Raw genomic sequence first — 17,604 nt, 5'->3', positions numbered from 1 at the left:
GATTTGTGACCCAAGACATGGTGTATCCTGGAGAATGTTCCATGAGCACTTTAGAAGAAAGTGTATTCTGTTGTTTTTAGATGGAATGTCCTATAAATATCAATTAAGTCCATGTTGTTTAATGTAGCATTTAAAGCTTGTGTTTCCTTATTTATTTTCATTTTGGATGATCTGTCCTTTGGTGAAAATGGGGTGTTAAAGTCAGTTACTATTATTGTGTTACTGTTGATTTCCCCTTTTATGGCTGTTAGCATTTGCCTTATGTATTGAGGTGCTCCTGTGTTGGGTGCATTAATATTTACAAGTGTTATATATTCTTGCATTGATCCCTTGATCATTATGTAGTGTCCTTCTCTGTCTCTTCTAATCGTCTTTATTTAAACATCTATTTTGCCTGATATGAGAATTGCTACTCCAGCTTTCTTTTGATTTCCATTGCATGGAATATCTTTTTCCATCCCCTTACTTTCAGTTTGTATGTGTCTGTAGGTCTGAATTGGGTCTCTTGTAGACAGTATGTATACGGGTCTTGTTTTTTGTATCTATTCAGCCAGTCTGTGTCTTTTGGTTGGAGCATTTAATCCATTTGCATTTAAGGTAATTATTGATATGTATGTTCCTATTACCATTTTCTTAATTGTTTTGGGTTTGTTATTGTAGGTCTTTTCCTTCTCTTTTCTTCCTCCCTAGGGAAGTTCCTTTAGCATTTGTTGTAAAGCTGGTTTGGTGGTGCTAAAGTCTCTTAGATTTTGCTTGTTTGTAAGGGTTTTAATTTCTCTGTCAAATCTGAATTAGATGCTTGCTAGGTAGAGTAATTTTGGTTGTGGGTTTTTCCCGTTCATCACTTTAAATATGTCCTGCCACATCCTTCCTGCTTGCAGAGTTTCTGCTAAGAAATCAAATAGTAACATGGGGATTCCCTTGTATGCTACTTGTTGCTTTCTTTTGCTGCTTTTAATATTTATTCTTTGTATTTAATTTTTGATAGCTTGATTAATAGGTGTCTTGGTGTGTTTTTCCTTGGATTTATCCTGTATGGGACTCTCTGTGCTTCCTGGACTTGATTGACTATTTCCTTTCCCATATTAGGGAAGTTTTCAACTATAATCTCTTCAAATATTTTCTCAGTACCATTCTTTTTCTCTTCTTCTTCTGGGACCATTGTAATTCGACTATTGGTGTGTTCAGTATTGTCCCAAAGGTCTCTGAGACTGTCCTCTATTCTTTTCATTATTATTTCTTATTCTGCTGTGTGGTAGTTATTTCCACTATTTTATCTTCCAGGTCACTTATCTGTTCTTCTGCCTCAGTTATTCTGCTATTGATTTCTTTTAGGGAATTTTAAATTTCATTTATTATGTTGTTCTTCACTGTTTGTTTGCTCTTTAGTTCTTGTATCTACTTGTTAAACATTTCTTGTATTTTCTCCATTCTATTTTGAAGATTTTCCATTTTGTTTACTATCATTACTCTGAATTCTTTTCAGGTAGTCTGCCTATTTTCTCTTCATTTGTTTGGTCTGGTGGGCTTTTACTTTGCTCCTTCATCTGCTGTGTATTTCTCTGTCTTCTGTTTTGATTAACTTAGTGTGTTTGGGGTCTCCTTTTCGCAGGCTGCATGTTCTTAGTTCCTGTTGTTTTTGGTGTCTGCTGCCAGTGGGTAAGGTTGGTTCAGTGGGTTGTGTAGGCTTCCTGGTGGATGGGACTCGTGTCTGTGTTTTGGTGGGTGAAGCTGGATATTGTCTTTCTGGTGGGCAGGACTGTGTCCAGTGGTGTGTTTTGGGGTGTCTGTGACCTTATTACGATTTTAGGAAGCCTCTCTGCTAATGGTTGTGTTTGTGTTCCTGTCTTGCTAGTTGTTTGCCATGGGGTGTCCAGCCTTGTAGCTTGCTGGTTGTTGAGTGGAGTTAGGTCTTAGTGTTGAGATGGAGATCTCTGGGAGAGCTTTTGCCATTTGATATTACGTGTAGCTGGGAGGTCTCTGGTGTTCTAATGTCCTGAACTCAGCTCTCCCACCTAAGGGGCTCAGGCCTGACACCTGGGCAGAGCAGCAAGACCCTGTCAGCCACACAGCTTAGAAGAAAAGGGTAGAAAAAAAAGGAAAGAAAGAAAGAATAAAGAAGTAAATAAACCAATCAATTAAAGTTATTAAGATAAATAATTAAATATTATTAAAAATAAAAAAGTAATAAAAGAAAGAAAGAAGAGAGCCACCAAAGCAATAAACAAATCCACCAATGATAACAAGTGCTAAAAACTATACTAAAAAAATAAAAAGCCAACAAAACAAACAAAAAATGGAAAGACAGAACCCTAGGACAAATGGTAAAAGGAAAGCTCTGCAGACAAAATTAGACAAAGAAGCATGCGCACACACACTCACAAAAAGAAAAAAAGGAAAAAGAAATATATATTAAAAAAAAAAGGAAGAGAGCAACCAAATCAATAAACAAATCTACCAATGATAATAAGCTCTAAATACTAAACCTAGATAAACGTAAAACCAGAAATAAGTTAGATGCAGAAAGCAAACCTGAAATCTACAGTTGCTTCCAAAGTCCACCACCTCAATTTTGGGATGATTCGTTGTCTATTCAGGTATTCCACAGATGTAGGGTACATCAGGTTGATTGTGGAGATTTAATCTGCTGCTCCTGAGGTTGCATGGAGAGATTTCCCTTTCTCTTCTTTGTTCACACAGCTCCTGGGTTTCAGCTTTGGATTTGGTCCTGCCTCTGTGTGTAGGTCGCCTGCGGGCATCTGTTCTTCGCTCAGACAGGACGGGGTTAAAGGAGCAGCTGATTAGGGGCTCACTCAGGCCTGGGGGATGAAGGGGTAGGGAACGCGGGGAAGCCTGCGGTGGCAGAGGCCAGTGTGATGTTGCAACAGCCTGAGGCCTGCCATTTGTTCTCCCCCGGCAAGTTGTCCCTGGATCCCGGGACCCTGGCAGTGGGGGGCTGCACAGGCTCCTGGGAGGGGAGATGTGGATAGTGACCTGTGCTTGCACGTAGGCTTCTTTGTGGCTGCAGCAGCAGCCTTAGCATCTCATGCCTGTCTCTGGTGTCTGCGCTGATAGATGCAGCTTGCGCCTGTCTGTGGAGCTCGTTTAGGTGGTGCTCTGAATCCCCTCTCCTTGCGCACCCCGAAACAATGGTCTCTTGCCTCTTAGGCAGGTCCAGACTTTTACCGGACTCCCTCCTGGCTAGTTGTGGCTCACTAGCCCCTTCAGGCTGTGTTCACGCCGCCAGTCCTCTCCCTGGGATCTGACCTCCGAAGCCCAAGCCTCAGCTCCCAGCCCCCACCCACCCCAGCGGGTGAGCAGACAAGTCTTTCGGGCTGGTGAGTGCTGGTCAGCACAGATCCTCTTTGTGGGAATCTCTCTGCTTTGCCCTCCGCACCCCTATTGCTGCGCTCTCCTCCACGGCTCTGAAGCTCCCCGCCTCCGCCACCCACAGTCTCTGCCCACAAAGGAGCTTCCTAGTGTGTGGAAACCTTTCCTCCTTCACAGCTCCCTCCCAGTGGTGCAGGTCCAGTCCCTATTCTTTTGTCTTTGTTTTTTCTTTTTTGTTTTGCTCTACCCAGGTATGTAGGGAGTTTCTTGCCTTTTGGGAAATCTGAGGTCTTCTGCCAGTGTTCATTAGGTGTTCTGTAGGAGTTGTTTCACGTGTGGATATATTTCTGATGTATTTGTGGGGAGGAAGGTGATCTCCACATCTTACTCCTCTGCCATCTTGAAGGTCTCTGAAGTTTGTTTTACTTTTAAGCTTTGTTAATTGGTCCCAGAACAGCCTTTATTCTGAATGAGTTTTTCAAAATAGAAGTTTTATTGGGATATAATTCACATATCTTACCATTCACCCGTTTATTATGTATAATTCAGTGATTTTTATTGTATCCCAAGGTTGTGCAAACATTACCACTCTGTAATGTTAAAGTATGTTCATCCGCAAAAGAAGTACTGTAGTTATCAGCAGTCCTTCCTGATTTTTCCTGCTTCCCAGTACTGTAATCTAATTCTATTTGTATAGATTTGTCTCTTCTGGACAATTCATGTAAAGGAAAATATACAGTATGAGATCTTTTGTGGTTGACGTTTTTTCAGTTAGCATAATGTTTTCAGGGTCCACCCATGTTGTAGCATGCATTAATACTTCATTCCTTTTTATTACTAAATAATATTGTGGGGGTATATCACATTTTATCTATTCGTCAGTTGATGGTCATTGGGCTGTTTCCACCTTTTGGCTGTTATGCACAATGCTGCTATGAACCCTTCTGTACAAGGTTTTATGTGCACACATGTTTTTATTTCTCTTGGATATGTACCTAGAGTGGAATTGCTGGTAATATGGTAACTCTACATTTAACTTTTTAAGAAATTTCTAGATTGCTTTCCAAAGTGGCCACATCATTTTATATTATTACCACAGCTGTTTATGAGGATTTTGATGCCTTCATATTCTCTTGAACACCTGTTATTATCTGACTTTTTGATTATAGCCATTTTAGTGGGTGTGAAATGGTATCTCATTGTGGTTTGGTTTTGATTTGCATCTCCCTCATGACTAATGATGTTGAATGTGTTTTTGTGTGCTTATGATAAGGCTATTTATATGTCTTTTTTTGAGAAATGTTTATTCAGATCCTTTGCCTGTTTAAAAACTGAGGTCCCTTTAAATATATATATTTAAATATATAGTTTTTTAAAAACATCTTTATTGGAGTGTAATTGCTTTACAATGTTGTGTTAGTTTCTGCTGTATAACAAAGTGAATCAGCTGTATGTATACATATACCCCCATATCCCCTCCCTCTTATGCCTCTTATGCCTCCCTCCCACCCTCCCTATCCCACCCATCTAGGTGGTCACAACGTACTGAGCTGATCTCCCTGTGCTATGCGGCTGCTTCCCACTAGCTATCTATTTTACATTTGGTAGTGTATATATGTCAGTGCTAGTCTCTCACTTCGTCCCAGTTTACCCTTCCCCCTCCCTGTGTCCTCAAGTCCATTCTCTACGTCTGCGTCTTTATTTCTGTCCTGCCCCTAGGTTCTTCAGAACCAGTTTTTTTATGTGTGGATTTCTTGGCATTTTCTATGTTTAATTTTATATATAAGACGATATATTTGTAAACTGCCCTTATTTCTTTTCCTTGCATAGTGGCCCTGGCTAGATCCTCTAGTACAGCATCTTGAGGACATTATGCTATGTGAGATAAACCAGCCACAGAAGGACAAACACTACATGATTCCAATTATATGAGATAGAAGCAAAGTCATAGAAACAAAGAGTAGAATGGTGGTTGCCAAGGGCTGGGGGAAGGGAAAAAAGGAATTACTAGTCAATGGTACTAAATTTTTAGTTATGCAAGATGAATAAGTTCTGGAGGTCTGCTGTACAACATTGTGTTTATAGATAATAATACCTTATTATCTGTTAATAATTATCTTATTACCTGTTAATAATTATTTGTTAATATCACTTAATACCCGTTAATAAGGTAGATCTCCTGTTAAGTGTTCTTACCACAATAAAATTAAAAAAAAAGTGGTGAAAGCAGACATCTTTTTTTTTTCCTGACCTTAGGGGAGAAAGCATTCATTCTTTTACCATCAGCCTATGACATTAGCTGTCAATTTTGTATAGATGGTCTTTGTTTATTGAAGGGAGTTTACTTTTTATTCCTGGCTTGTTGAGTGTTTTATCATGAAGAGTTGTTGGATTTTGTCAAATGCTCTTTGTGCTTCTACTGAGATGATCATGTGATTTTTGTCCTTTATTTTTATTAATGTAGTATATTACATTGATTATTCAAATTTAAACCAACCTTGCATGTCTGGGATAATTCCACTTGGTTATACTTTATTTTCTCATCCATTTAAAAGACAAAAGCAAGAAAAATTTCTGAATCTTTGTTAATAGATGCACAATATAAAAAATGTAATTAAAAATTTATTTATTTATTTTTGGCTGCATTGGGTCTTTGTTGCTGCTTGTGGGCTTTCTCTAGTTGTGGCGAGCAGGGACTACTCTTCATCGCTGTGTGTGGGCTTCTCATTGCGGAGGCTTCTCTTGTAGTGGAGCACGGGCTCTAGGCACACGGGCTTCAGTAGTTGTGGCTCGCGGGCTCTAGAGCACAGGCTCAGTAGTTGTGGTGCACAGGCTTAGTTGCTCTGCTGCATGTGGGATCTCCCTGGACCAGGGATCGAACCTGTGTCCCCTGCATTGGCAGGCAGATTCTTAACCACTGCGCCACCAGGGAGGTCCCAAAAAGATGTAATTTTTAACATCAATAATATAAAGTGGGGGGGTGTGTGGAGATATAAATGAGTAGTTTCTGTTTGTGATTGAAGTTGTTATCAGTTTAGAGTGTTGTAACTTTAAGTTATTTTACATAACTTCCATGGTAACCACAAATAAAATACCCATAGAAGTTACACAGAATAAAAGGAGGAAGGGATCAAAACATATAAATACGAAAAAAGTCAATGAAATACAAAGGAAAACAATTAACAAATTACAATGAAGAAAATAGCAATACTAAGTCTTTTCCATTCAGTAATTATATTACATGGGACCAGATTAAACCTCCAACTAGAAAGAAGTAAATTGGCTGAATGGATTCAAGAAACAAAGTGCAACTGTGTTTTGTCTAGGAGAGACACACTAAGGACATACATAGGCTGAATGTGAAAGGATAGATAAAGATAGTACATGCAAATGATAACCAGAAGAGAGCAGAGGTAGCCATACTTATAATCAGAAAAAGTCAAAAACTGTTACAAGAGGCAAAGAGGGAAATTATATAATGATAAAAGTGTCAGTTCACCAGGAAGATATAACAATTAAAAATATCTACACCTAACATCAGAACTCCCAAATATATGAAGCAAACATTGACAGAACTGAAGGAAGAATTATGCAGAAACACAATAATAGTAGGACACTTCAATATAGTGCTTTCAATAATGGACAGAACAACTAGACTGCAGATCAGTAATGAAACAGTTCTTGAACAATATTGATCCATTGCACCAGACAGACAAATATAGAACATCCTGCCCAACAATAGTAGAGTGAGTACACATTCTTCTCAAGCTCACATGGAACATTCTTTAGGATAGACCACGTATTACCACGTAACAAGTCTTAACAAATTTAATAATATTGAACTCATGCCAAGTATCTTTCTGACCACAGTGGAATGAAATCAGTAGTCGAAGGAAACTGGAAAATACACAGATATGTGGAAATTAAGCAACACAGTCTTAAAAAACTAATGGGTCAAAGGAGAAACTACAAGGGTAATTAGAAAATATCTTGATACAAATGAAATCTAAAATGACATACCAAAACATATGGGATGCAGAGAAAGCAATATGAAGAGGGAAGTTCATAGTGATAAATGCCTACTTTAAAAAAAAGAATGATCTCAAGTCAATAACCTAATCTATGCTTCAAGGAACTAGAAAAAGAAGAGCAAACTAAACCTGAAGTTAGCAGAGGAATGGATGTGGTAAAGATTAGAGCAGAAATAAATGAAATAGAGACTAAAAAAGAAATAGAAAAACTCAACAAAACTGAGTCAGGTTTTATTTTAAAAGACCAAAAAAACTGAGAAATTCTTAGCTAGAATAATTAAGGAAAAAAGAGAGGACTTAAAGTAACTAAAAGCAGAAATGAAAGAGTAGGCATTACAGCTAATGCTAGGAATATAAAAAGAATTATGGGACTACTATGAACAATTACATGCCAACAAATTGTATAACCTAGAAGAAATAGATGTTCCTAGAAACATACAACCTATCAAGACTGAAGAAATAAAAACCTGAACAGACTATCGCTAATAAGGAAATTGAATCAATAATCAAAAACCTCTGAATAAGGAAAAACCCAGGACTAAATGGCTTCACTGGAGAATTCTACCAAACATTAAAGAAGAATTAACACCAATTGTCCTCAACTCTTCCAAAAAATAAAGAGGAGGGAACACTTCCAAACTCATTTTCTGAGTTTAGCATTGCCCTGAAACCACAGCCAGACAAAGACACTACAAGAAAATAAAGCTACAGATTAATATCCCCGATTGATATTAATGCAAAAATCCTCAACAGTATTGTAGGAAACCAAATTCAAGAGCACATTAGAAGGGTCATACCCTATGACCAACTGGGATTTATTCCTGAAATGTAAAGCTGGTTCAACATATGAAAAAAAATCAATGTAATACGCTACATTAACAGAGTGAAGGACAAAAACTACACCATCATCTCAATAGATGCAGAGAAAGTATTTGACAAAATTCAACACCCTTTAATAATAAAAACACTCAACAAATTACAAATAAAAGGAAGCTCCTTCAAAATGATAAGACCATATATGAAAAGCCCACAGCCAACATCATATGCAACAAAAATCGGTTGTATTTCTACATACTATCAGTGAACAATCCGAAAAGGAAAATAAGACAGTAATCCCATTTATAATAGCATAAAAAGCAATACTTAGGAATAAACTTAACCAAGGGGGCAGAAGACTTGTACAGTGAGTGAAAAGTGTAAAATATAGCTGAAAGAATTAAAGAAGACACAAATAAATGGGAAGATATCTTGTGTTCATGGACTGAAGGACTTAAAATTGTTAAAAATGCATGCTACCCAAAGTGATCTACAGATTCAGTGTAGTTCCTATCAATGTCCCAATGGCATTTTTTTACAGTAATGAAAAATCCACCCTAAAATTTACATGGAATCTCAAGGGTCCCCGAATAGCCAAAACAATCTGAAAAAGAATAGCAAATTTAGAGGTCTCACACTTCAGGATTTCAAACATATTACAAAGCTACAGTAATCAAAACATTATGGTACTTGCTTAAAGAGAGATACATAGACTAATGGAACAGAATAGAGTCCAGAAATGAATCCTTGTATTTACGCTGAAATGATCTTCTATAAGGATGCAAAACCATGTAGTGGGGAAAGATTAATCTCTTAAGCAGGACTTCCCTGGTGGCGCAGTGGTAAAGAATCTGCCTGCCAATGCAGGGGACATGGGTTCGAGTCCTGTTTGGGAAGATTCTACATGCCGCGGAGCAACTAAGCCCGCAAGCCACAACTACTGAGCCTGTATGACACAACTACTGAAGCCCACACGCCTAGAGCCCGTGCTCTGCAACAAGAGAAGCCACTGCAATGAGAAGCCAGTGCACTGCAACAAAGAGTAGCCCCTGCTTACTGCGACTAGAGAAAGCCCGTGTGCAGCAATGAAGACCCAACACAGTCAAAAATAAATAAATAAGTAAATAAATAAATTTAATCTCTTAAGCACATGGCGTTTTAAAAAATGGATAACCACATGGAAAAAAATGAAGTTGGATCCTTACCTTCCATACATTAAAATTAACTCAAAATAAAGACTTAAACATAAGACCTACACATAAGATTTCTGCATGAAAACACATGAAGAGCTTCATGACATTGAGTTTGGCAATGATTTCTTGGTATGACACCGAAAAAAATAGGAAACAAAGACAGAAATAGACAATGCAATGAGACTTCATCAAGCTTAAAATCTTTTGTGCATTGAAATTTTTGTGCATCAAGGAACAGTATAAAAAGGCAACCCATGAAATGGGAGACAATATTTTAAACCAAATATCTGATAAAGTGTTAATAATATCCAGAGTATATGATGAACTCCTACAACTCAACAACAAGAACAACAAACCCAACTCATTTAAAAAGTGGGCAAAGGGGCTTCCCTGGTGGCGCAGTGGTTGAGAGTCTGCCTGCCGATGCAGGGGACACGGGTTCGTGACCCGGTTCGGGAAGATCCCACATGCAGCGGAGCAGCTGGGCCTGTGAGCCATGGCCGCTGAGCCTGTGCATCCAGAGCCTGTGCTCCGTAACAGGAGAGGACACAACAGTGAGAGGCCCGTGTACCGCAAAAACAAAACAAAAAGTGGGCAAAGGACTTGAATAGAATTTTTTCCAAAGATAATATATAAATGTGTAACAGGCATATGAAAAAATGCTCAAAGTCACTAGTCATCAGAGAAATGTAAATCAGAACCACAGTAGATAATCACCTTACACCCATTAGTGTGACCATTATTAAATAAAAATAAGTGTGGTTTAGGGTGTGTGGAGAAATTGGTACCCTTATGCAATGTTGGTGGGAATGTAAAATGGTGCAGCCTCTATGGAAAACAATATGGTGATTCTTCAAGAAATAAAAAATAGAATTACCACATGATTGAGCAGTCTTACTTCTATGTATATATCCAAAAGAACTGAAAGCAGGATATGAAAGAGCTGTTTGTACACCCCTGTTCATTGCAGCATTATTCACAATAGATAAGAGGTCAAAGAAACCTAATTGTCTATGGATGGATGAATAAAGAAAATGTGGTAGTATTTACAATGGAATATTATTCAGCTTTAAAAAAGAAAAAAACCCTGACACATCCTACAGCATGGGTGAATCTTAAGGATGTTATACCAGTCACAAAATGACAAATACTCTGTGACTCTCCTCGTTTGAGTTATATAAAGTAGTCAAACTCATGGAATCATAAAGTAGAATGATGTTTGCCAGCGTACAGGGGGAAGTGGAAATGAGTTGTTATTCAACGGGAATTTCAATTTTACAAGACATAAAAGTTCTAGAGATTTGTTGTACAATAGTGTGCTGTAGTTAACAAGACCGCACTGTACACTTAAAAATGTTTAAGATGGTAAATTTTATATTATGTTCTTTTTACCAAAATTAAAAAAAGACAATACAATAAAAAAAAAACATGCTGTGTAGGATATTAATTTTACTTTTTTTTTAATGTAAGGTTTTAATGTCAAGTTGACATGATTTCCATTATATCTTTAAAATGAATTCCGTCTACTTTAGAGGTAACTAAGCATGCAAGGCTTCTCTTAATTGACATTGTTAGGAAAATGATCAGTGTTCTACTTAAATTTTTATATTTCTGGTGATTTGTAGTTAATTTTTCTTTTTGTGGCCTATCTTAATTGTTCTACTTTTTATTAATTCTTAGGGTACATTTAAATTTAAAGCAGAAAGTGACCTGTTCCTTGCTGAGCATCACAAACTTTTATTGTATGATGGCAAACTCTCTAGTGCCATTGCATTCACATACAATCCACGCGCCACAGATGCCCAGCTTTGCCTCGAATCATCCCCTAAGGACAACCCTTCAATTTTTGTTCATTCACCACATGCACTCATGCTCCAGGTACTAGCGGTAATATTTTAAGAATATTTTTAATGGTAAATTTTGATGTATTATTGAGTTGTATTTGGTAGCTTCTGACATGTAATGTAATATTTTATTGTTCTTGTTATGTTTCATTTTGAATTGTTTTGGAAAAGAATCACTGGAATCTTTACTGTGTTTTTTTGTTTTACAAGGATGTGAAGGCAGTTTTAACACATTCCATCCAAAGTGCCATGCATTCAATTGGAGGAGTACAAGTGCTGTTTCCACTTTTTGCACAGTTGGATTATAGGCAGTATTTATCTGATGAAGTTGACTTGACTGTATGGTGAGTGCTTTTGTTTTTTCTTTCATTTGATGTGAGAGTTATTTTCATCACTGTTGAGCTGCACAATATTTTTTTCAAACTTTAAAATTTGTTATAGGGTTAAAAGAGAATAGAAAGAAATTTTTGAACTATAATTATTATAAATTCAGTTCAATAATAATAATATTAATTTAAGTTCTTTATCAGTAGGAAGTATGGAAGCTCTAAAAAAACATAATAATGTTTTTTAAAATAATTAATTTATGGCTGCGCTGGGTCTTGGTTGCTGGGCGCAGGCTTTCTCTAGTTGCGGCGAGTGGAGGCTACTCTTTGTTGTGGTGCGCGGGCTTCTAATTGCAGTGGCTTCTCTTTGTTATGGAGCATGGGCTCTGGATGAGTTGGCTTCAGTAGTTGTGGCACGTGGGCTTAGTTGCTCCGCGGCATGTGGGATCTTCCCAGACCAGGGCTCGAACCCATGTCCCCTGCATTGGCAGGTGGATTCTTAACCACTGCGCCATCAGGGAAGTCCCAATAATGTTATTTTCAAATAAAGTTAGACATAGTGATAATAGATTTATCAGAAATATATGTATTTTTGTCTAAAATATAGTTTTAAAATATTTTAAATGGTTATGCGGCAGTGATTTCTTATGGTAATTCATCTTTCCATATTTAATTATTATTGATTGCTAGTAAGTAATCTAAAAATTTTTGATTATGTTACATAATAAGTGATATGGTTTTTAAAAATTAGATCATAAATTTGGCACCTTTGTCTCCTTTGTTGTAGTGTTGAGTGTAGAAAAGGAAGAGACATGAATTCTAGGACAAGTTATTACAATGTTGGAAAGGGTGTCTAAATGAATTTTTCATGGCTGTATAATTTAGTGAATCTATAATAAAGTAATTATGTTTAATTATTTGAGTGACTTTAATGTTTTTCGTTCTCCTTTTTTGAAATTCTCTTTCTAATTTCTACTTTTATGTGCGACTTGAGGTTTACTACCAATGTATATATTTAATGATGTAATAATTTTTCCAGATTATTTTTAGGCAATGGAATGACTTTTTTTTTTAAAGGAATTATGTATCAAAGCTAGTATTGACTACATTTAAAAAATTTAAAATAATATTATTCTTGACATATTGCTACTTCATAAAATTTTTTTGCATCCTGGTCTAAAACCTTTATAACAGGGCTCAGTTTCTTTTTTTTTTTTATTAAATTTTCACCATTATTGGAATTGCTGACACTTAAAAGTACTTTTGTGGAGGAGGTTGGCTGTTCTCCCTTTCTTTGTGGGAATCTGTCAAGACTTTTGAGAAGGACTAACAGCCAACCTTATTCCATTCCATTTTGAGTATCTACAAGTTGTGAGGTTGGGAGCATGGCTGTAGTCTTACTACTTTACGATTTTTCTGTTGGGATAATGCACAAAATTCTTAAATTATTATTCAAGTACTTCAGTTTGTCTACAGCTTTACTTTCTTATTTTCCCTTTTATGAACCCTATGCTCTGTTCAAATTAGGCCAGTTTGGAGCCCTAACATATTTGGAGGCTATCTATCCTAGTCTGTTTGCTCCACATCTTTTCCTTCTATTTGGCCTCTAACACTCCAAAATTGAATACACTTGCTCATCTAAGTTACATCCATTCTTCAGGGCTTTAATATACTTATGTTAGTCATTTTATTACTTGTTTTTGGACATTCCTGATTTTGCTCTATTTCATGCATGTTTTTCATATTGTTTCTAAGTGATTCATTTATTAATATATTTGTGATAAAGGATATGAACTAAATATTTATGAGTAATAAATCCTAATTTATTAATTAGGATTTATTTAGTAATAAATCCTAAATGAGTAATAAATCCTAATCTTACATTAAATTTTAGTCCTAAAATAATGTTGGAGGCAGTTTTAGTAGAGTGTCAATTTCCTTGGAATAGAAACTTTTTATTAAGGTTGATGAAAGACTGCATCTATTTAACCCCCCCCCTTTTTTAAAAATAGAATATGTTTTTTCAAACCAATATCTTTTTTCTTATTCCAGTTCAACTTTGCTGGCTTTTATCATGGAGCTGTTGAAGAACTCAATTGCTATGCAAGAGCAGATGCTTGCCTGCAAGGGCTTTTTGGTAATAGGATATAGTCTTGAAAAGGTAAAGTATCAAATGCTTTACATTTTTGATTCTTAATTTGCAGGCCATGAAACTTAGTCTCCTAAGTGGTTGAGAAATTCTGTCTGCAAGTGTGTCTCCCTGGTTATATAAAATTACCTAAATTAAAATAACCTTTTGTTGTTTTAACTTGCCCCCACTGCTTTATTAGAGGAATGTGGTATTGAGTCTCATGGCATCTTTAACTTTGAGCATATAATTTGTGGACCTACTTTTTTCTGGTATTGACAGCCTTTAATTTACTTACCTTGCCTTGTGTTGGTAGTGACCTTTGAAATATCTTCCTCTGCAGTCTTCCAAATCCCATGTCAGCAGAGCAGTACTTGAACTTTGCCTTGCATTTTCAAAATATCTGAGTAATCTGCAGAATGGGATGCCCCTACTCAAGCAATTGTGTGATCACATTCTTCTTAACCCAGCTATATGGATTCATACCCCAGCCAAGGTAACACATATATTGATTTTGTGCTAATATGTTCAGTAAGTTTTTGTACTTGAGAAGAGTGATAATTACGAGGATTTTCTTTTATCCTTTTACATGCTATTATGTAAGATTTCAGTGGAATGCATTTTTTGACTAAATATACTTTTGCAAGTCAGTATCTTTTCCCTCCCTTCCTCCCTTCCTAAAGCAATATCAGTATTTCTTTTTTAAAAAAGCTATAGTCTTTATTTTCTGTTGTTAAATCAAATAAAATTTTATTTGAGAGAGACTTTGATTTATACTTACTAAACCAAAGTTGGATAGTTCCTGTGTAAATATGTTTCCTATCAACTGTAGCTCTGTTCTACTGCAAATATACATACATATATATCTATGTATCCATATGTATGTATGCATACATATATATAAATACATACTCACTGTGCTCTCTCTCCCTCTTTTATACACACATATATTCCTTCCACCAACGCGATGAGCTCTTGAGTTTAATTCTTACAGGAACAGCTGAAATGTCACCCTTTCTTGAAGGCTTCCATGATATACAGGTCACATTTGATCATTTTAATTTCACATTAATTCAAATTATTAAATACAGTTATATTTTACACAGTAATTTATTTAGTACTGTAACAGCAAATCAATTATTAAGTGAACTAAGTGAATTTGTGATAAAATATATAAATAAAACCTTTGATAAATCCTAATGTTCTATTAAGTTATCCTAAAAATTTGATTTCCCCTCTCCCCCTCTCTCTTTTGGTTCACTTGCAAGTGTTTACCATTGTTCAGGTTGGAATAACACATACTTACTCTAGTTGTCAGAAAAAAATGTCTGCAGACTTTTCTGCTTTTCTGGAGTCATAGTATCTTAGTTTCAGCTGCTCTTTTCAAATGTTAAGGAGAAAAACAGCTGCTGACTCTGATTGCCATTTGGAAATAATCAAAGGAGGCAGCTGGAGGTTGTAGCTTTTTATCTCTGGGTTCAAATTTGACCTCTTTCTCTTCTATGACCCTCAGTCTTATTTCTTTTCAAGGATTGTTTCAAGTTACTTTTTAAACCTTTACTAAACACTTCTTTGTCTTACTAAGCAGCCTATTTTTAAGGCTTTGGGCCTCTTTTGAAGTGGTCAAAAAGCCTCTTCTTATGAGATACTTACTTGTAGGGGAATATTTAAAAATTTTCATTGTATCGTTTCCTTAAGTCCATCATATTATTACACTCTATTTCTTACCTTTTCCTTGTTAATAATTTTCTTTAATTTCCTCTTCAGAATTTGCAGTTGATTTGGTAATGTTAAAGTTAACTTTTGTTTCAGCCTCCTGCTTTGTGTATCCATGAGGGGTTATATGTAATTTTATTATAAAGGTAGTTATAACAAACGGCAGATGCAAAGTTTGTTTTGACCTGAAGGTCATACAGTTTGGGGGAGGAAGGAGCTTTTTAAGAAAAAGAATACAACATACTGCATGCAAAATTAGGTTTAGGATCTTGGAAGGAACATGTCTAGATGAGTGGGCATGAAGTTTAAGCTTCATTAGCTTCATGGTAAATTCACCTCTGGTTACCAAAGTTGAGGAGGGTATGATTGTATGAATCAATCTTTGCTTTTGGAAAAGGGTGCTCACAGTCATTTATAATATCTATTTAAGTTTGATCTGCTCAGAGACAGGCTTTGAAACGACCTAACAAGAGAGATGAATTTTCTTGTAGGTAGCAGTCTTTCACTTGCTGAGTGGCTACTTTATGCTGGGCACTGTGGATACAGTGGTGAGCAAAACAGATCTGATTCCTGCGCTCATAGAATTTAGGTGTAATGGGAAAGACAGATGTTAGTGTGTAATTTGTGTGGTTATTAGATTATATAAAGAGTGAAAGAGGAAAGGTTTATTCATAAGTAGAATATGAATAATCTTGAGGTCTCCAATATGTTGCTGTTAAATCCTGTTCATTTTTCTTTAACTATAGTATCATTCTCGGTAGACTGACTTTCTCCACTTTTCCACATCTTAATTTATCACTTTTCGCCAGAATTCCTTTATGCTTTTAACATATCACTCTCATCAGATCATTTCTTAGCCTCCAAACTTGTAATGGTTCCTCGTTGTTTTCAGAATAAAGCATTAGGTCTTCACGCCAATTCTTTCTAGGCTTTCTTTGTGAAAAACTCACTTGTCCTCAATGTCTAGGTGGGTACAAAAGGTTATCCTAGAGCAGTGGTTCCTAATCTTGGCTGTCTATAGAATTAGTTGGGAAAAGCTTTTTGTTTTTTGTTTTTTTTTCAAACAAAACAAAACAAAACCAGAATCCCACTCCCTCCACCCTAGATTCTAATTTAATTGGTCTGGGACAGGACCCAGACATCGGTATTTTTAAAATGTTTTTCAGGTATTTTAATGCACAGTCAAGAATGAGGATGGTTGTTCTAGATTTGGCGAAACTTTTTGTATCATCCACCGTTTTCCCTGTTTGAAATTTCCTCTTTTGTTCTGTCTACCTATTGTTCTACTCATCTTCAAAGGCTACCTTAATACTGCCTTTACTAGTGAAACTTTTCTTGACTGTTTTAGCTTACCCTAAAATAATTTCTCTGGCCTCTGAATTAATAGTATTTAATAGCTGTATGGCACTTGTTTGTTGCCACATGACCTTTCTTCTGTTTCAGTAGGTGAGGTGTCTTTATTACCTTTTATTTTTTCACTTAAATTTGTGTATTTTTTATATTCTCCATTAGATTTTCAGCTACTGAGGGACAGTGTCTATGCCACTGTATTTTCAATAATACAGTGCTGCACATATAGGTGGAGGTAAATATCTTCTGCATGACTGAAACAGCATGGTTAAGAATTTGAACCATGTCGTAGAAAGTGCTATGTATCCTCAGTGACAAGTAAGCTGGGCCCATCTATTTGAACAGCAGTGGCTACATCAAAGTAATGTTATCTTTCAGCAGGTCTGTGGATTATAGCATATTTATGGTTTTCTAAACTACAAGCATCTTCCAAGCCTCAATTTTAAGTGGTTCAGAATCTGCCACTCTTTACCACGTATGATTACTGATTGGCTCCCTAATTATTTAACCTTGATTGTTTATAGGGCATGTGGAAGATACACAACTAATTTTTATCTTTCAGGGTTAAAAATGGAAATGCCCTCAGTGTCTGGGAAGGTAACATAAATGTTCAGTTGTAAATGATCAGGAGTAGCGTGGGTTTTGGCCAAATTTAATACCGTACTTAGTATTGTTTAGTTTATAAAGTATTCTTGATTTTGATATGAAAGTAGACCAAAAGTGGTCCTTATTTTGTGCTATTATGAGTACTAAAGTATAATTGTTTTTGAATTTTAGAGACTGTAATTTTATAATTATAGTCTTTGTAATAATAAGCTGTTGTAACAGAATCCTATTTTTCTAATAAATATTTCTTAAGGTAGGCTTTAC

General features: G+C 36.1%; 1 protein-coding gene across 3 annotated transcripts in view; it reads left to right on the top strand.

Annotated features, from left to right (window-relative positions):
• The window catches only part of LRBA (LPS responsive beige-like anchor protein), a 728,899-nt gene that overhangs the window by 112,721 nt on the left and 598,574 nt on the right, over positions 1–17,604 (top strand). For all 3 annotated transcript variants that reach the window (XM_033402948.2, XM_033402953.2, XM_012535502.3), the window contains exons 10-13: positions 11,051–11,248; positions 11,425–11,558; positions 13,593–13,701; positions 14,012–14,164. In XM_033402948.2, coding sequence (XP_033258839.1) covers positions 11,051–11,248; positions 11,425–11,558; positions 13,593–13,701; positions 14,012–14,164 — 594 coding nt within the window. The remainder of the gene's footprint in view (positions 1–11,050; positions 11,249–11,424; positions 11,559–13,592; positions 13,702–14,011; positions 14,165–17,604) is intronic.

Source organism: Orcinus orca, chromosome 4 (assembly GCF_937001465.1).
Source record: "Orcinus orca chromosome 4, mOrcOrc1.1, whole genome shotgun sequence".
NCBI lineage: Eukaryota > Metazoa > Chordata > Mammalia > Artiodactyla > Delphinidae > Orcinus > Orcinus orca.
This window is presented reverse-complemented; position numbering and strand designations above follow the sequence as displayed.